This window comes from Aulonocara stuartgranti (genome assembly GCF_965226115.1).
Source record: "Aulonocara stuartgranti genome assembly, chromosome: 13".
Taxonomy (NCBI): domain Eukaryota; kingdom Metazoa; phylum Chordata; class Actinopteri; order Cichliformes; family Cichlidae; genus Aulonocara; species Aulonocara stuartgranti.
The window spans coordinates 18,636,283-18,656,720 of record NC_138949.1 but is presented as its reverse complement, the minus strand read 5'-3'; the positions used below and the strand labels follow the sequence as shown (position 1 = coordinate 18,656,720).

The window sequence follows — 20,438 nt, the reverse complement described above, 5'->3', positions numbered from 1 at the left end:
CCAATCCTGCGTGATCTTCCTCCCACGCCCAGGAGTTTTTCACCATAAACACCGCCCCTCCTGTTTCGTCGCACGGCGCTGCCTTAACGGGCAGCTTAGAAACTCGTTTTTGTTTTAACCCTCAGCTTCATGCGAACAGTTTGACTACATTTAAATGATTTATTCTATATTTTACATTTTCTACTGTTGTATTTAATAAAAAACAATAGAATAGAATAGATATTCATCATACTGCAACTGAGCAAACAAATCGAAGAAGTCTTTGACCGTCCACATACCGTCTGGCACGCATTTTAATTCCCATTATTTTATCACTGTAGACATCTGTAATGAATCCTCATATGAGTAACACAGAACATAGACAGAACATTATTGATTGTTACTTGCTCCACGAATTATTTACCGACCCATCCTTTTTTTCAAAATGCTATGTTACTATATTTCAATAAGTACGCGAAGGCAGCATATGTCTTCCCGGTGGTGCTGTGATATTGAGAGGTCATACATTTTCAAAAACCAGGGAGTTAAGAGCAGGTATGTTTCCGTGATTGCTGAATTCACATCACTGATCAATAATGATCATATCTGATTAAATTAGCGCTCGCTCTATTTCCATATTTGTCTTTACAACGCTAACTGAGGTGCTAATGTGCTTGCTAGCTTGTAAACTAGCTGGTTAGGGGACGTTAGTTAGCAGGTATTTTGATGACATTAGAAATCTGTTTGTTCTCCCATCTGTCCGAACATTTGATTGTTTTGTTTTTTTTTTTGGGGGGGGGGGTGTTTTTTACATTTAACTCTGTTTTATTAACAACAGTGGGTATTTCTGTTCTCCAGTTCGTGATTTGCAGTGCTGCTGTCGGCTACCTTGCTAGCGTGTTCGCTAGCCATTTAGCAGCCAGCTTGGTGACAGGAACTGGGGCACCTGTCGTGACAACCCCAAACCCATCTGCCACTGTGTCTGTTGCGGTTTTCTTTAATCAGCTATTTCGGTATGACAAACATCATTCATGTGGTTGTCTCGCTAGTGAGGCGATTGGAGGCTCGTGTACTTTACACATAGTTTGAAGGAGCAAACCAATAGCCAACTCCTCTGTTATCTATTTATCCACGCTATCAGGTGTTATCTCGCTCTTTAAGGTGTTTTTTTTTGTTTTTAAATCAATTTGGTAGTTGTGACCTTCATGCCAGAAAGAACAAAAACCAAGGTCTCCACACTGCTGTGCCCCCCAGTTTCTTACTCAATTATGGCCCAAGTGCTGGATGAAGTTATCCAGTTAACACTGTGGTGAAAAGCCATAATGTGAACAGCACAGAGATGAAGAGTTGGATCTGAAAGAGGTCAATAGTTGTATTACAAGTGAGGTATTGTTTTATTTGAAATTGTACAGTCCAACTTGGATCTTTAAGTGACTGTGGGCTTTTTGGTGTGGTGTGGGCATTAAATGGATAAAAACATCATCTTAATTTTACTTTATCCTATACTCACAGACACAGCTCACATTTTAATTTGGACTGCACTGAAAGCGAAGAGCTGCTTATAAGGAACCCACAAATGGACAAAACAACAGTTTATTGTGGTTTTAATGTAATACAGCAAACAGAAAGTGTTATTTAGGCTTCAGAAAGCACTGAGTGATGAAGAATGCAGTAAAACTCGAATGCCCCGAAGGGTTGTTTCCACAAAGATTGTACAGGGTGGTGTCCTGTACAGTAAAGGTGGAGGGTTTCGTTAGCACAATGTATCTCTGGAATGCAGCACAGCTTTTAGTGAAACGCGGATGAGCGCTTATCTCTGCCACCAGCGTTTTTCATTACAATAATTACACTTGTAGGGCTAGGAATCAGGTCGCCATAGTTATGTTGTTTCAAACTTTGATCTCTGTTTGTGATATTTGAGCATGCATAAAATTTTAAAATAACATTCAGGGCATGTTTGTTGTTTTTTGGGGTTTATTTTTCTTGCCTATAAAATGTTTTGACAAGTCTTTTCTGTGAGAAATGCATTAGTTAATCCAACTCATACGGTTCTTTTTTTCTTCTGACTTGATGTTTTCTGCAGTGTTTTACGTTTGTGCCTGAGCACTAATCAAAATTTCTGAGTGAAGAAGCCAGGATGTCAGAAGAGGTGTCCCGCAACATAAACATCAAGGAGCCAAGATGGGACCAAGGCACGTTCACGGGCCGCGCCAAGCACTTCTTCATGGTCACGGACCCCAGGAACGTCCTGCTGTCCTCTGAGACTCTGGAGGAGGCCAGAGTGACTGTGGAGAACTACAGGTAGAGAAGGTCAAGATATAAAGAAGGGAATAGGAATGTATAACCCTTATTCCAAAAGACACTGTGTAAAAACCCATATTTTAATTACAATAGGATATAGAAAACATATCAAATGTTTAAACTGAGAAAGTGTACAATTTTAAGAAAATTATTAGCTCATTTTGAATTTACTGGCAGCAAAATGTCTCAAAAACATTGTAAAAGGGCCATGTTTACCATTGTGTTGAGTCCTCTCTTCTGGGAACTGAGGAGACTAGTTATGGATTTTGGGGGAGGAATGCTGTCCTATTCTTGGCTCACGTAGGATTTGAACTGCTCTACATTTTGGGGTCATATTTGTCATATTTTTCATCTCGTGCTGTTTTCAGTTGGTGAAAGGTTAAGTATGTATACGCAGTGTGTGGTTTTGCATTGCCTTGCTGAAATATGCAAGGGTTAGGGTTAAAAGAAGTCATGTGGATGGGAGCATGCGTTGCTCTTAAACCCGTATGTATCTTTATGGTGATTTCCAGGTGTGCTACCTGGCAATTTCAGACATTGAACAAAAATATAAATGCAACACTTTTGTTTTTGCTCCCATTTTCCATGAGCTGAATTCAAAGATCTGAAACATTTTCTAGATACACAAAAGACCCATTCCTCAAATGTTGTTCATAAATCTGTGTTCATGAGCACTTCTTCCTTTGCCGAGATAATCCATCCCACCTAACAGGTGTGGCATATCAAGCTGCTGATTAGACAGCATAAATATTGAGGGAGTGTGCAATTGGCATGCCGACTGCAAGAATGTCTACCAAAGCTGTTTGTGAAATTAATGTTCATTTCTCTGCCATCTTGGAACCTGCTGTGAGGACAATTAAAGTGTGGCCAGAGGGGACAGACGCAGTGCTCCAGGACAGATTTAAAAACACAGACTGGAATATGTTCACCCACACAGACCTGGACCAGTACGCCTCATCTGTACTGGATTACATCTCCAAAACCACAGACAGTGTCACCACCCAGAAACGGATCACCATGTACCCCAACCAGAAGCCTTGGATGAACCGGGATGTTCGTCTCCTCCTGAAGGCCCGCAACACTGCCTTTAGGTCAGGAGATGCACACGCCTACAGTACAGCCAGGGCTAATCTAAAGAAGGGCATCAAAAAAGCCAAACACCATTACAAAAAGAAGGTAGAAGAACACTTCTCCAACTCCAACCCCCGACGCATGTGGCAAGGACTCCAGACCATCACAGACTACAGGACCACCAAACCCTCCCCCGCATCCTCTGATGTCTCCTTCCTCAACGAGCTCAACAACTTTTATGCTCGTTTTGAGCGAGGGAACCCCACAACCACAACCAAAGCAGACATGACGCCAGACCACCAACCTATGACTCTCTCCCCCACCGATGTAGGAGCGGTGCTGAGCAGGATCAATGTCCACAAGGCTGCAGGCCCTGATGGCATCCACGGGCGTGTTCTCAGAGCGTGTTCTGGGGAGCTTGCAGGAGTGCTCACAGACATATTCAATCTGTCCTTGGCCCACGCTGTGGTACCGGCCTGCTTCAAATCCACCTCCATCGTCCCGATACCCAAAAACTCCAACCCATCTTGCCTCAATGATTACCGCCCAGTAGCACTCACCCCCATCATCACTAAGTGCTTAGAGCGACTGGTCCTAGCACACTTCAAATCCTGTCTCCCCCCCACCCTGGACCCCCACCAATTCGCATACCGCCGGAACAGGAGCACAGAGGATGCAGTCTCCATCGCAGTGCACTCTGTCCTCTCACACCTGGACAACAACAACACCTACGCCAGAATGCTGTTTATAGACTTCAGTTCAGCATTCAATATAATCCACCCCTCACAACTCATCAGGAAACTGACAGACCTGGGCATCAGTTCCCTCATCTGCAAATGGTTACTGGACTTCCTGACCAACCGCCCCCAACATGTCCGGCTGGATAACCGCTGCTCATCTACCATCACAATGAACACCGGTGTACCACAAGGCTGCGTGATGAGCCCTTTCCTCTACTCCCTCTTCACCCACGACTGCAGACCTGCTGATGGTTCCAACACCATCATTAAGTTTGCAGATGACACCACGGTGATTGGCCTCATCAGTGACAACGATGAGGCCGCCTACAGGGAGGAGGTGGATCGTCTGGCTGAGTGGTGCGACAGAAACAACCTGCTGCTTAACACCGAGAAGACCAAGGAGCTCATCGTGGACTACAGGAGGAATGCTGACCCACATCCACCCATCCACATTAAGGGGACGGCTGTGGAGCGTGTGAGCAGCTTCAAGTTCCTGGGAGTCCACATCTCCGAGGATCTCACCTGGACGACCAACTGCTCCAAGCTGGTCAAGAAGGCTCACCAGCGCCTCTTCTTCTTGAGGACTCTGAGGAAGAACCACCTGTCCTCAGACATCCTGGTGAACTTCTATCGCTGCACCATCGAGAGCATCCTGACCAACTGTATAACAGTCTGGTACGGGAACTGCTCTGCCTCGGACCGGAAGGCGTTGCAGAGGGTCGTGAAAACTGCCCAGCGCATCGCCGGAGCACCACTTCCTGCCATAAAAGACATCTACAGGAAGCGGTGTCTGAAAAGGGCTGGGAAAATCATCAAAGACCCCAGTCACCCATCACATGGACTCTTCACCCTCCTGCCCTCTGGGAGGCGCCACAGGAGCCTCCGGACTAAGACCACCAGGTACCGGAACAGCTTCTTCCCCACAGCTGTCAGACTCCTGAACTCTGCCTCCTGACATCTGACCCACGTTAAACTCATGGACTGAACATACACACACCCACAATGGACAACTGTACCCTCAAACACAATAATAACATGGAGTGAACCACCACTCACAACCTCTAGCACTTTATATAGCCTCTGTAGAAACTATCTACACCCTCACTTATCTTAACTGCACTACTGTATAGCTCTGTGTAAATAATCATTCTGTACATTCGATAATCTTTAATCCTACAACTGTTTACAACTTGCATAGTTCCCATTTCTGTATAGCTGTATATCCCAGATTCTGTAAAGTTATTTATTTCATATTCTGTATAGTTTTTCATATTTATATCCTGTTCATATCCTGTACATAGCTTGTACTCACTACAGCCTGTACATACTTATAGTTATAGAATATTCACAACATACTTCATACCGTGTACATTATAACATACCATAATAGACCCATTTCTGTAATATACTCACATATCTATATTATTGCTAATATATATTGTAATATATCTATATCACTAAAGCACTTCTGGATGGATGCAAACTGCATTTCGTTGCCCTGTACCTGTGCATGTGCAATGACAATAAAGTTGAATTCTATTCTATTCTATTCTATAAGCTGTCGCCAAAGAGTTTGGCAGTACATCCAACCCGCCACACAACCGCAGACCATGTGTAACCACACCAGCCCAGGACCTTCACATCCAGCATGTTATCCTCCATGATCGTGTGAGACCAGCCACCCGGACAGCTGCAGCAACAATCGGTTTGCATAACCAAAGAATTTCTGCACAAATTGTCAGAAACTGTCTCAGGGAAGTTCATCCAAATGCTCGTCGTCCTCATCGAGGTCAGACGACGAGATCCTAAGGCCCATTGTTGTGCCATTCATCCAAAACCATCCCCTCATGTTGCAGCATGATGATGCACGCCCCCATATTGCAAGGATCTGTACACAACTCCTGGAAGATAAAAACATCCCAGTTCTTGGATCAACATGATCAACTCTATGCGATGGAGATATATTGCACTGTGTGAGGCAAAGATACAGAGAAACCCCATCACTTTAAGGTGCTCTTTTTATACCCAATCACGTTGCTAAAATGCTACCAATTAACCTAATTTGTTAAAAATAGCAACACCAAACAGCTGGAGAACTAACTCCTCCAGTGTTTTTGTTGCCCCTACTCCAACTTTTACGAGACCCACTACTTCCATCAAATTCAAAATGAGCTAATAGTTTTCTTATAGTTGTATATTTTCTCAGTTTAAATATTTGACATGTCTTTTGTTAATGTTGTTTTTTGTAAATAGAATATCGATTTATGAGATTTGCTAATCATTGCATTCTGTTTTTATTTGCATATTACAACAATGTCCCAACCTTTTGGGAAGCGGGGTAGTATGTCTGATCTGAGTAAGGCATGGATAGGAATGAGCTTTGAACGAGATTATATGCTGACTTGTTTTCTCCGGGTTTTTAAAATTTTTTTTTTACATGTAACAAAAACTGTACTGTAGCGCTGTACTGTTATGACTTTTTCAGAGCTGGGATCGTGAAGCCTGGTCTGACGGAGGATGAGCTCTGGAGAGCCAAATACATCTATGACTCTGCCTTCCACCCCGACACAGGGGAGAAGATGTTTGTGATTGGCCGGATGTCTGCTCAGGTGCCAATGAACATGTCCATCACAGGCTGCATGCTCACCTTCTACAGGTACAGCTCAGGTTTAAACACACAATTCACTATAATCTGCTTCTAAAATGATTCCCTAAAGAGAATCTAGAAATGGAAAAATCTAATATTTAATAAATGAAAGGCTGAATTTGATACAGTTTCTGTGTGACCAAAAGTCAGCCTTAATACAGCAGCAAAAATAGAAATGTTAATCCCTGTGCAGAGGGAAAATCCTCTTAAAGAATAAAAAATGTTGCTCTTAATTCTACTGATAACTCGCTATGCTGTGACCATTTAATAAGCTGAGATCAATTCATGTTCAGAATCAGAAGACTTTATTTATCCCCAAGGGGCAATTAACAAACAACCGAGCAGCATACGTTGAAGATAAGGACAATAGGAACAGGCAGTAGGAGTGAAATAATAAATACACAGTATATACAGTTTTAAAATTACACAGTTTTAAAATTAAAGTGACCGAAGGTGAATAAATAACTGCAAGTGACTAAAAGTGAATAAAGTGTCAGTAGTGTAGTGTAGAGTGTAGTTTATGTTTATGGGTGTGGAGAAACAGTTTGATCTGCAATAAAACTATACACAGTATGATTAAAAAGTAAAGCTGAGATGACTTTTAATACTCTTTGTAATTACAGAAATAGATGGTGAAACGAAATAATAGATTATTGGCTATAGTTTTAAAAACTGATTTATTTAAAAATTTTATGTTAATAGTTCACATTTTATTTTAAGTATTTTTTCACGTTTTTGTTAATTTAATATTTAACAATTAAGTCTATCATTTTTGTCATATTATGTTTATGTTTATTACTCAGGTTCAGGTTGGATGTATCGTGCACTACCATCAACCACAATGTTGTTTTTGCATCCTACCACTTGAGGGCACCATATGGTGACATTTTAAAGTCTATATATTATAGCTTTATATAGTAAAATTGGTATAGTAAAGAAGAGAGCGAGTGCTTTGGGGGGTTTCTTAATACCAATATGAATATTTTAGGTGATTTAAGTTAAAGTTGAAATTCAGCATATATTTCTGGAGGCCTGTAAACTGTGCTAAAGGACCATTTGGTTTTTAGATCACATGAATAAAATTGTGACACATACCCTATCAAGATGATCTGTATCTTTTGCATGTGAATTTTATTCAAACTTGACTATGGGCTGATTGATTTTATATGAAGATGTTATCTGCTGGGAACACTAGTGTGAAATGAGGGTCCACACAAAGTTATCTGTATGCAGTTATGACTAAATGCATCTGTAGGTTACTTAGTAGTTTTGCTTGCATCCTCTTTTTTTTTATTATTTTTTAAGTGTTTGTCGCTAGCAGCTACTTTCTCAAGTAGTGTCACTTCTTTGCCACAGCGCAAACGGCACCGAACACGCAGCGTGAAATCTCACTTCCTCAAACACACTGTCGCTGTTCCTTCATGTTTTTTGCAGGACTACTCCAGCAGTGGTGTTTTGGCAGTGGGTTAACCAGTCCTTTAACGCCGTCGTCAACTACACCAACCGCAGTGGAGACGCACCCATCACCGTGAAGTATGGAGGACTTCTCATTTCCCTTCCTCTCTTGATCATTCCTGTCCCACGTCTAAACTAGTCTCTGTGAGGAGGCTGTGGGAGCGGCTGTCCTCTCCCTCACAGCGGTATTACGTTCCACTGTTAAGCATGTTCGGCAGTGTCACAGTGATCTCATGCTGACTTAGATTACGTGCTCCTTGTTGACAACAGGTCAGCATATTTGCAATAAATTGCCCCTTCCAGACGCTGCAAAAATGCATTGAATGCATGCATTTATGAAGAACAGCAACATGCGAATGCATATTTATGGATCAAGCATGCAGTCAGTGAAACACATATTGTAATGTTCTGTTTTGCAATTATTTGCGAGGATGTTCTCGTTCATTCTTAAATATTCATACATGACTTCACACATTTCTTGGTCCACTTAAACTTTGCATTGATTCACCTTAGCTTCATTTGTAGACTCTGAGCTGCTGTCTTCATGTGGTGATGCATAATTGGCTCTATTTCACTTATGAAAATGCTGAAAGGGGATGTGGGTTCTCAGTGTGTGACCTGTGATAATTTTGTTCTTGCAGCCAGCTCGGTGCAGCCTACGTCAGTGCAACAACTGGAGCCGTAGTCACTGCACTGGGACTCAAGTCTCTAGCTACGGTAATACGTTTGTTTCAAGTGCAACAAACATGAAGTAAACCGAAGATAAAACAAACACACATGACCTGCTCTGAGATGTGATCCTGATTGCTTAATTTTGTTGTCTTTGCAGCGTCTCCCTCCAATCATCAGCCGGTTTGTCCCTTTTGCTGCTGTTGCTGCTGCTAACTGTATCAACATTCCCTTTATGAGGCAGAGGTGAGGTCGCTAAAGTATTAACTATAAAAGGCCACTGATTAATATTTTAACAGCTGGTATGACAGCTTTACATGATGTTTGTTTTTCCCCACTATCAGGGAGTTAAAGTACGGTATCCCTGTAACTGATGAGAATGGAAACCGGTTAGGAGAGTCTCCAAATGCTGCCAGACAAGCCATCGTGCAGGTGGTGGTGTCGAGGATTGGGATGGCGATGCCTGCAATGGGTAACGTCGACATTTTCTCTGCTTGGTCATTACCTTGCATGCATTAGTGACAATCTGCAAAGAAGTATCAGCTGAAACTGCAGCTCCTCTCTGCTTTATGGAGTTTTCTGGCTGGTTAGGTTCCCCGTTTTTCTGCCTGTTCTGTATAGTGTTCATCATTTAACAGCCTATGACCCAGATATTTATCTCAAGAGCCGCTAGACAGCAAACACAAAGTTAAGAGAATATATGTTGACTTTATGATCGTCACTCACCAAAAATATATTAGAAAATGTATCTTCACCTCACACATTCTGAGCCTTACTAACAGTTTCCTGTTTTGCTATTGAAGCAGAAACCCCCACCTGACTTGTTGTTCTGTTCACAGCCATTCCTCCTGTCATAATGAATGCTCTGGAGAAGAGAGCTTTCATGAAGGTAAGCGAATTGCATCCGTGTTTGCTGTACTGTTTTGTTTCTACTGAGTGGATTTACCAGACATGCTGGTATTTTATGAGGTTAAAGAGTCGCACCGCATTCCACATGTTGCACATACATTGAATGCTTGTGTCTGTGGACGCTCTGTACAGACAAACTCATCTGATATGTATGTGTCCCTGATTTTTATCTGTTTTCTCTGCAGCGGTTCCCAATTCTTAACGCTCCAGTCCAGGTGGGACTAGTCGGTTTGTGGTGAGTAAAGTAGACTTGTTATCAGTGAGAGTATCCTTTTATCAAATGATATTTTAAACTTCACCTAGAAAGTACCTGCAACAACATCTGAAACATTCCTGTTTTCATCTCATGATTTCAGCCTGGTGTTTGCAACTCCTCTGTGCTGCGCCCTATTCCCTCAGAAAAGGTACCAGTAGCCACTTTCACTCATTCAGTCTATATCTAGAGTTGTTTAACTTAGCTGCCTTTTAATGATGCTGGACCATCTCTTTGTAGCTCTATGAGTGTTAGCGGGCTGGAAGAAGATCTGCAAGAAAGGATACGAAAGACCAGTCCTCACATCACCACAGTCTACTTCAACAAAGGCCTGTAGGAGCAGCAAGCACATTTCCATGCATATGTTGAGACACACACACACAGTGCTCTGGATTCAGTTGGAAGGGTGAAATAAAATATATTTGCAGGGGTTGTTGTTTTTTTTTTTGTTAAGGCTCTTTTTCTTTTCTCTTGAGAGAAGAGCACCATCTATTTACAGTTTATTGTTTTGTGGTGTGCTTTTTGTCTTCCGCTGGTCACAGCTGAACTTTTGGATGGCTATTCATGAAGTTACTGATTTGTCCTCAACCCGCCAATATCTTGCGTTGCATTCAGGTTCATTTCTGATTCAGTTAAAATGAAGACTCATGTGTGTAACTTCTTCTGAATGTAACAGTCTTTTCTGCCTTGTGCTCCCACTTTTTCCAGTGTATATTCCAGTGTCATATATTTCGCACTGACAGTTTTGTTAAAGCTTGAGGCCACCAACTCAGTTGCCCCAAGAAAACTGTATGTTAAGTCGCTCTAAATAGCCCGACTCCTGTTGAAGTTCCTGTTTTGTTGTACCATGCCTGTTGTTACCCAGTGCAGCTTCTTACCCTCGTCTACTCTCCTCTAAGTGTACTTATGCCCTTCATACTCTTAGTCAAAGTAATAAGGTGCTCAGTACCTGTGGCAAAGATCTTTATATAGCAAATTGCTCATCCTATATCAGTCAACACTACAAACTGTGGTTCTCATCAGCATAAGTATGTACTGTGGCAGCCTGGGTTTTTTTTTTCTTTTTAAAGGTGATGGCGCTTTTAAATAGTGGCATCTGGTGGAAAGAGGATAGTGTGTTGTGTGTCCATGAGGAAGTAGAAATGCTGTTGATATCGTTGATAAGGATCTTAAATTATCTTAAATGTATTGCTGCTGTTATGTGAATACTAACTCACAGTTTGGAGGAGGGGTTTTTTTAGTGTTTGCACCTGACCTGAAGTGGGCTGGGAGACATCAAAACAGCCAGATTGTCAAAAGCGCGAGAGCCACTGATGTCCTGTTGAACCAAAGGACAGTAATAAATGTTGTGTAATAGGTCAAAATAGTAAACTCCTGGTTATAGGTCATGGTAGCTGTGTGTGCACAGTGTTTGTAGCTGCTTTGTTAATGTGGACAGCTCGGCCGAGTTTGAGCATCTTTGATCAACAGTCATTCACATTGTTGACCAAGCTCTCCAAACGCAGTGTCTCCAGTGTGGTTAGATAGTGGTGATGGTGTCTTAGTGGTGTAAAAATAATTATATTTTTCTTGGATATATTTATGTACAAAGCACATATAATGTAGAAGCTACGAAGCACATTTTTGAGGGATTTTAGAGATTTTAATTAAAATGTATGCCTCTGTTAGTGAATGCATCAGATGGCCCCACATATGCACTTGGAAACAATGTCCTCTTCTCTTGGTACATAGTGTAACTTATTGCAAATGACTAGGAGCTTCTCCTGCTTCAAGACCAATCAGTTCTCAGATTAAAGGAGTGTTCCTATAGTTTGATTTATCACTGTTGCAAATTACCAGCTCGGATTCAGTGTTAGTATAAAGTGATGTTTTGTGTATGTTGGTTAAAAATGTGACCACAGTAAGATTGTATAGATCACCAAAATTCATCTCCATTAAGACACTTCGATGTAGTTGTGGACAGATGTTGGGCGTTAAGGGACTGTAGTAACCGCACAGCATTTGCATTTTTGTGAATGGACTTTTTGTACAGATACAAATGCACAGTGATTGTGTTAATGTGCGATTCCAACAGTCAGTAGCTTTATTCACCAAACGTTAGGAGAGTGTTGCTACTTGAAACTTAAATGAAAGTGGACGTAGTGTTTTGGGTTTTTTTTGTTTTGTTTTGTTTTTTAACTATTGGCTCTGTTGTTTTGGAGAGAAATTGGGTTTTCATATGAACACTTCACTCCCTTTCATCTCATCCATGTGAACAGAAGGCTTCTGTTTGAGTCCCCTGCTTGAATTGGACACCAACGTGGGATCACATGCACTGCAGGACAGTGTTTCACACTTACCATCACTACTATAGTCTATATGTAGAAATGTTTGCAGTGCCCACTGAAGACATTTTTGCTACGATGCTGACAGCAGCTACTGTGTGATGTGTTTGCTGTGCTGCTGTAGGAGTTAACTGGATTTGTGTTGCTGTTTTAAAGGAGCTTTTACAAGTGTGCATTGATGATTGTGAGTCTTCATCATGCTGGATAATGCTGATTGAATCGTGGCTTCGCGTCTGCTAATTTTTAATCATTTGTGGTCTGCTAGCTTTCGTTGCTCGTAACCAAGTTGCTTTGTTCCCATCTTTCTCCTTTTCTACTCGCGTTTTGGTGCACAAACGTTTAAGAACAAAACTGAGGGGTTTGAGTCGGCATTCAGACACGTTTGGAAACTTTCATCGTCCCAGCTTGTGACTGTGTTTTACCACCGTATCATGTCACACCTGTAGAGCCAGCCAAAGATGAAACGGGTAAAGGACTGAGGAAGTGTGTAGCTTTTTAAAAGTTTTTGTTTCAGCTTTAGCAAATGGACCTTTTGCCATACTTGTGCAAAAACAGTTTGTTTTTTGTGTATTTTAACACAAGTGGTCCTCTCCACCAAATCCATTGTCTTGAATACAAAGCTACAAGTTTGAAAATGTAAAGAAAGTCCAACACACACTTTATGTTTGGAATTCATTTTTTTGCCATTGATTTTATTGACAGTAACATTTTAGATCACAGAGTTCTTTCAGTGTTTTACAACTTTGCATACTGAAGGCATGCATGGAAAAGTCATGTCATGCTACACTCCATGAATGTTTTGGTTATTTTATATACATACAACTCACATACATGTAGACTTATAAGTATTGTGTTTTCTCCCTCTGTTTGTATTGTTTTGAAATGTATATTTCCTGGACGTGAGATGTATTTTAATCTGAGCAATAGAATAAAATGTGTAACATCAATGCCCAAGCATGCTTGTTTCATGCAGTAATATTTAACACGGGTTATTATCACCATATAAGTGAATATTTCAGCAGAACAGTTCAGATATGAGCGTAAACATTTAACCTAACTTAAAAACCACTGAATTTTGGTGGTTGGAACATTCACAACTTTAATCTGACACCGTCAAACAAAGAAATTTCACACTCTATGACATGGTCACGTCACAGTCAGCAGAGCAGGACGAATTAGGCTGCTGTTAGATGAGTTAACTGATGAATATAAGAGAAAACAAAGTAAATGTGATCACGTCTCTCCCTGTGTCCCTGCTGACTTTGCCACTGCTGTAACTTAAAGTTTGGCAGCCCTCTGGGTCCCACCCCACTGACCTGGGGGCCCAAGCAGTTGCTTGCCTTACCTAGTGGTAAAAAGCTCCTCTGCATTACTACTGCTTCATATAGAGAGCTATAGATACACAAGTGTGTGCGTGTGTAAATTGTCCTTGTGGTAGCTCCTATATGTAAAGGACTTTGCCTCGAATTTATACACACTGGCCACTTTATTAAGTACACCATTCAACTGCTGTTTAATGTAAATCTTTGATCGCTCAGTGCATTTCATCATGTAGACATGGTTAAAATAACCTGCCAAATTACATGGGTTCATCCTGCTATCACTTCAATGGGGTAATATGGTTAGATTTTCATGTACCTGTAGGGATCTTGGCTGTTGCATTTTGAAACAGTTGAAGTCATCATACTGATGGAGAGTCCCGCAAATGGACCATTACAATATAACCTGCTTAATAAAGCATGGACCAGTTTCTCGGTGCAAATTTGAGATAAGAATTTTCTAACCTTTGATATACTTGCAAGAGGGAGAGAGCCGTTCTGGTGACCTTACTGATGTAATAATACCAAGGTTCCTGACAAGAGTATTTTTTGTGTCTAAAGGTGAAATGATAGAACATAATAAAACCAGACTCATGCAGAGGAATTCTTTTGGTTTGTTTTTGTTGTTGTGCTTTCAAGGATAAAGTTTTAAATGTTCAAAACTCAAAAAAATACTAAAGTTCTCTGAAAACTCTCATAAGAGCTGTGCAAGTTGTTTTATTAGACCAAGTTTTAACCAATATACAAATTACATTTAAAGAAAAAGAAAAGCACAGATATTGGATGAGGTCTTCTTTATTCACTGTTCTGCAGCTGGTATGCAAATGTGCAGATGCATAAAATTCTCTCTCATACGCACAGTCATACAAAAGCGAGCAACGCCTGCACCACAAACAGTCCTCAACATGACGACAGCAGCAGTGTGTGTGTGTGTGTTTAGGCATCAAACTTGCTCCCCTCGACCAAGAGTTTAGAGTGAAGTTGTCATTATCACACACAGACCGCACGCTCTTGTTATGTCAAAAGAGTGTTTGAGAGCTTGACCAGTAGAAGCAAATTAAGCTTTTACACAGAGTCAACATTTCATTTTCAAGTGACCTTAAATAAATGGCTGCTGCACCTAAAAGGAAGTGATGCCTTTAATTCCCTAACATTTTCATACCCGTGTCAAGAATCTAGCTTGTAGGTGGCTTGATTTTCATAACCAACAGCAAATTACATGTGCAAAAGTCAGCGGCATCTTATGATATTAAACAACACGGACTTCATAAATACCAGAACGTTACTGAAATAATAATTATATTCGATTTTGACTGAAACTCTGCATGAGGTTAAAAATATTCAATTTGCTATTCAAGTTGTGATCTAATAAAAGCGTGCTACGAAAATTATTTCACTGGTACAATTTTTTTAACGGCCTCTAGAACATCGGCCGTGTCCACCTTATCGCCAAACTCCTTCTCGCGGTGTTCCAGGAGGATGCCCTGCCAAAAAACAAAACATGTGCTTAAAAATAGAGACGAATTTTGTGAAGCATCACTGAGCCAAATCTGTGGAAGCTACCTGTTCTGCTGGTCCGATGACAAACACCCCTCCGAGGACAAACCCCTCTCCATTCATGTTGCCCTGGTACCCAGACCTCCAGGCTCGCCTGAAGTTCTGCCACACTCCCAGGCGAATGAACCCCAGGCCTCCCATCCTTCTCTGCACCGGGCCATAAAAACGTTTCTGCAATGCACATTTTAGTTTCAGTCCGCCTCATTTATACACAGCGTACAGCAATTACAGTAGCATTATTTGACTGCTACTCTAAAACTGATTTATCACTGCGTTCTCATGACCCAACACTCTTACTGTCAACAAGCAATCCCTGCACTGCTGCTTGATTTGAGATTAAAGATCATACAAAAGACAGGGGTACTTGTAACTGTGGTTCTGTCAGGACATTCGGTAAAACGGCCCCTTGCAGTTAAGACAAGATGCTGGTCAGGATTAATTTATTCACAGAGCTCCCATTAGAAAAACCATTAGGAGGAAGGAGGAGGGCATTTAAGAGCTTTTTAAGCAGCAGAGGCAATGTCAGAAAGACAAAGAGGAGATATATGCTTGAAAAGCTTAATAGCAGCGAGCTAATGAAACGCGACAGATTAGATCGTGCGTGGATAATGTGTGTGGTGGATACCATTAGAGACGCACTCGTGCCGAGAATGAAAAAGATATCGCTGAGAAAAAAAACTCCAAAGAGTTCAGCGGCGATGAATTCAGCCTTTCACATGAACGATTACCTTCCTTTCAAACAGGCCTCCCCTGCTGTTGTGGGTGTAAATATTTAAAAGCCAAACAATTTATCAGCATTAATAACTGACAGATAACAGTACTCATGTTACCATCATGGCAAATAAACATAACCAAGTGATCATAACGACTATGAGCATGTTGATTTAGACGTTTGCAGTGAATCTCTGCAGAACCTACAATGTAAGTGAAGTGAGTGGCCAACGTTGTTGCCAGCGTTTAAGCTTTTTCTGGTTCATTGCGTGCCAGTGTGACCGTGTCCTGTTTCATATGCGGTGTCGGCCAATAAAAACAAAAAGATGCGACGACTTTTTCCACTCCTGCATCTTAACTCTTTGTTGTGGTCAGTTGGTTTTTTGATTTGTTTTTTTTCCTCGGGGGTAAACATATTTGTCCTTCAAGTTTTCCCATTTCTTTGTACATTCCTTCATTTAAATTCCGATCATTTCAGCAATCACCCTGCAGCAATGTGACATTTGTGAGTGTTTATATTGATGCTATGATTACTTTTTTTGGATGATATGGCAGTTATTATTATTCTTTCATATATTAAATTCAAAAAAGTCACCTGAAATGCACAGGAGGACTCGACATGCATTTCAGTACACCATACGGTTTCAGTTACGAGGTAGCTACGATGGTGATTTCCTGCTGAAGCCTAAACCGGAAATCTATGCTAGAGGTTTTTCAGTTCAGCCAGGAACTCTCAGATTACTCTCACAATTTTTCTGAGCATGCCCACTTGTTATCTACAGCTGCTAACCTGTTCATCAATATAGATGTCCCCAGCGAAGTGCGGTCTGAAGTCCCGGATCTCTGTGCCGATGTCCTCTTTCACAACAGCAACCAGAGGGACCCCGAGCTCTTCCAGCTGGGGCTTCAGAGAGGACAGCGCAGAGGCCTCCTGCAGCAAGACAAAAATACCAAAAAGAGAAAATCAATCTCATCACATGCACTTATAGTTGAGTGGAAACAGACAATGTTCATTCACAGAGACTTTTGGCGTCACCTCTCTGCACAAAAATCATCCAGGTCTTCTTACAGCCATGACCACAGCCCCATTCGTCTCCCACAGGCTCTTTGCTTTGATGACTTTCTCATCTGCAGACAAACCCACATTGAACTATTTCTTATCAAATCTTTGACCTCACGCGTTAGCGATTAAACGCAAGTCGCAAAGATTACGAATGCCACAGTTAAAAGAATCTAACAGAGTTTGCAAGATAGAGAAAACAACAAAATGTTCACGGTCACATGGTGCATCTCTTTCACGATGTTCATTAAATACTCAGCATAGGAATTTGACCAAAGTTTACAATGATTTAATCTGCCAGAAAATTCTAGAAAGTGGCTTCACTTTACATACTACACAAAACCTCATTCGCTGCATGTGTAATGTGTCGAAACGCGCACGAGGAAAGGAAACCACATGTGGCTGATTCTAGTGCTTATGTAACTTTATATTTCCTTTTAATAGCCTTAACTACATCTGCTGTTAGTCTGGTACATTCCAATATTGTACCGTATCAGAACGCTTTCTTACCACCCGTGGTGGAGTGCAGATCAGCATCTTCAAGGTACTGCAGCGTTGCATTGGCAGCTTTAGTAAGACACAGATCCGTGTTGGCCAGGAAGATCCCAGTTAGCGCAGCTCCGACGGCACCCAGACCCACAGCCCACATCCCCATTCCAAAGAGCTCGCCCTCCAGCCCAGAAGCAGAGGACAAAACTGCAACACAAAAAAGCAAAAGCATGTTGAGAAGAAGAAACATAAGCATAAGGGACATTAACTGTTCTTTATTAGAACAATATTTCACAGTGCTAGTGCAGACATCACATCTCAACTGAGATTGCATCTCAACAAGGCTCAGCATGCCCATTTTATTTGAATCTGGTGCAGACTGTAGTCTGTGAGTGTGCGTTTGTTTTTGCCACTGTACTCTTATCTAAAACTCACCCATGCGATTAAATTCCTCACACACAAAGATCTGCAGGCAAATTTCGACTAGAGCAAATGTGCTTCTCGATAAAGCACAGCTAACCGCAGAGTTTGTTTTTTGTTGACAGTGTCTTTTAGAAAATATCGCAGCATAACATCAGGCTGCAACTACTTATTTTATTGTTTTAATTATTTAAAACATAATCTATCACCATTTCCCAGAACTGAAAATCTTTAAATATGGTTTGTTTTAGGTTTTTTTTGTAATTTTATTTTCTGAGAACTGGTTTATCGATTAACTGCCGAAGGGTTGGTAAACTGTGCGTATGGGACTCCAATCTGACGTTAATTGAATTATTAAATGACTCGTTTAACTTGTTTGTTTTTGTAACATTTCAACCTGGAGTCATTCCAGTGTACGGTAAGTGGGAAGAAAGAAAAAAAAAAAAAAAAGAGTCGCCATGCACAGGTGAACAAACCTGAAGTCTGGGCTGTGACAGAGATTGTCTAACTGTGTAGGGAGCAGTCAAATGTGTCCTTGCCTGAAAGGATCTTGTTTGGGTCTGGACTGGCTTTGGCTTTACTTTGGTGAAACGGGGCAGCCTGGGTCCTTAGAAACTGAGGCCTGGCTGTGGTGGAGGGCTGGCTGCCTGGGTTAGAGCCCCTCACGGAGAGGGCAGAACAGCGGAGGGCAAGCCTCCAGCTCAAAGCTGTGGAACATCTGGACAGTGCCAGCATGGTGGATAAAGTCTGATGATCTGACTACACACACTCTTAAGATTTCGCTGGAAGACAGAAACACAAGTCGTTTCTAAGCAGGTTAAAGCATAGTGCAGTGCAATGCCATAAACAAACAACAGCATAATCCACCTTTATCAAAAGCTAAAGTCAAGGATCGACTTGACAAGTTTAAAGGAAAAGAATTTCAAACTTTTGCTTTCATTGTGATCCAATTATCAGGTTTTACCACCTGTTAAACAAGTTCGCCAGGCTTCAGTTACGCTCACACTGTTGCCAGTTTACAGCATGCTACACAGAGGGAGTCAAATCTGGCTTTTCTATATAGTCAACTTTAAAGTAAGATCAGAAAATACTAACTTGTCTCCATTGCCAAAGAATGAGTGAATGCGTCCCCTCCTGTGGTTCAGCCCATCCGGTTTAAAACTCAATCACCCAAAAGCATTTGAGTTCTGACTCCTTATTACTCAGAAAATGAAGAACCAAAAAAATATAACCGCAGCAGCCAATCATCTGTGCAACGCACACAAGAGTCTGACTTTCTACATCTGCAGAGCCAGAAGTGAAAAAAAGAAAAAAAAAGCTGTCAACACTGACTGCTGATCAGAATCTAGTCTTCCACAAAACATGTAAACAATGAGCACGACCAGTAAATTACAAGTTTCCTAAAAAATAAAATGCTTCACTGGTGATAGCGCAACAAACCCTGTGGTATAAAGTAAATTAGTTGATTTATCTACACTTTATTTGAACGTTTTTTTGCTTTGCTTTTCACTTCTTTCATCTGTCATCTTGCTGTAGAGTGAGTCCTTTAACTCATTTACACCTCAAGTGCATGTCGATGAGAATACCGTGCAACTTTATACTTTTTCTAAAGTAGACGTTTGAATAAAATATTTGACAGCTACAGTAAAAAAGTAACCTGCTACGACATTAAAATAACTTTTTTATTTTATTTTTACTTGTGTTAAAGTATTCATAAGCTTTTCGTGGCTCAATCTGTGACTTTTACCTGGAGAACTAGCGTGTCACTCATTATCACAATTGATAACTCAATGTAATTATGAGCTGATTTGTATAAAGCAGCTATGAGTAGATGTATGGCATTAGTATTGTCTACTCTTTCAATAAAAAAAAATAAAAAAAAAATTCTTATTGCTGGTGGGTTTTTTTAAGTTGCAGTACGTTTGGCCTCTCAGGGCCACCGTAGAAAAGAAAAATAAAACCATTACACTGATGATGTAGAGGTCTCAAAAACCCATGTGTCAACGCATTAATAGTTCCTCTACCTTTGACATTTAGCATACATGTGAATCAGATGATGAGATGGCAAAAACTAACTAACAGTCGCCCACAGATCACACGATACAAATAATGACCTTGATACTGGTAATTGTGTAAGATGTTTGTTTACGATGACAACTGCCCAGGCAGACCAAACTTCAAAACTGTAAATGAAAAGGTGTGATTATCTGGACGATTGCAACTGCGTGAAAGATACTGTCAAAGTCCAGAGAAGTTACTGTGGTTTATCACAGCGTCGCCGCCTCATAGATAAACCGTCTCCCGTAAATTAGCATCTAAAATGAATACCGAGTCTGCAACCTGAGCCAGCCGTGCCTGCCAATGCATCCGTGCTTGCTCCGAAAATGTCACCGTGACAAAGATAATGAAGTAGTTTTTCAAAAAATACACACTTACCAAAATCAATTTAGCCACCAGTAACGCCTCTCACTAAACGGCTTGTCTTCGGACTTTTGCGCAGGCGTACTAACCGATTCTAAGCGCAGGGGAAACTA

At 41.1% G+C, this 20,438-nt stretch overlaps 2 protein-coding genes across 5 annotated transcripts; one reads left to right on the top strand and one right to left on the bottom strand.

Annotated features, from left to right (window-relative positions):
* Nucleotides 1-452: 452 nt before the first annotated feature.
* sfxn3 (sideroflexin 3) lies at nucleotides 453-13,295 on the top strand. Its single transcript, XM_082558229.1, has 11 exons — nucleotides 453-534; nucleotides 2,063-2,280; nucleotides 6,577-6,747; nucleotides 8,173-8,271; nucleotides 8,835-8,910; nucleotides 9,023-9,108; nucleotides 9,207-9,334; nucleotides 9,702-9,751; nucleotides 9,957-10,006; nucleotides 10,128-10,175; nucleotides 10,265-13,295. Exons 2-11 carry the CDS (start codon nucleotides 2,117-2,119, stop codon nucleotides 10,359-10,361), a joined length of 969 nt encoding a protein of 322 aa, XP_082414355.1. The 5' UTR covers nucleotides 453-534; nucleotides 2,063-2,116; the 3' UTR covers nucleotides 10,362-13,295.
* A 1,052-nt stretch (nucleotides 13,296-14,347) lies between these two features.
* Nucleotides 14,348-20,438, bottom strand: LOC309720959 (peroxiredoxin-like 2A). Of its 4 annotated transcripts, none has more exons than XM_082558231.1 (7): nucleotides 20,341-20,425; nucleotides 18,444-18,686; nucleotides 17,506-17,691; nucleotides 16,972-17,063; nucleotides 16,726-16,866; nucleotides 15,231-15,395; nucleotides 14,348-15,151 (listed from the first exon to the last, which is right to left on the bottom strand). In XM_082558231.1, exons 2-7 carry the CDS (start codon nucleotides 18,637-18,639, stop codon nucleotides 15,056-15,058), a joined length of 876 nt encoding a protein of 291 aa, XP_082414357.1. In that variant the 5' UTR covers nucleotides 18,640-18,686; nucleotides 20,341-20,425; the 3' UTR covers nucleotides 14,348-15,055. The 4 variants fall into 4 exon arrangements, with proteins under 4 accessions (XP_082414357.1, XP_082414356.1, XP_082414359.1 ...); XM_082558230.1 differs by lacking the exon at nucleotides 20,341-20,425 and adding an exon at nucleotides 19,000-19,219; XM_082558233.1 differs by lacking the exon at nucleotides 18,444-18,686 and having other exon boundaries at nucleotides 20,341-20,438.

Excerpts from the sequence above, each read along its gene's own strand:
- sfxn3 (XM_082558229.1), top strand. The coding sequence starts at position 2,117 with ATGTCAGAAGAGGTGTCCCGCAACATAAACATCAAGGAGCCAAGATGG. Across the intron at positions 6,748-8,172 it reads TGCATGCTCACCTTCTACAG|GACTACTCCAGCAGTGGTGT; the intron begins GTACAGCTCAGG and ends TGTTTTTTGCAG. Across the intron at positions 8,911-9,022 it reads GACTCAAGTCTCTAGCTACG|CGTCTCCCTCCAATCATCAG; the intron begins GTAATACGTTTG and ends TTGTCTTTGCAG.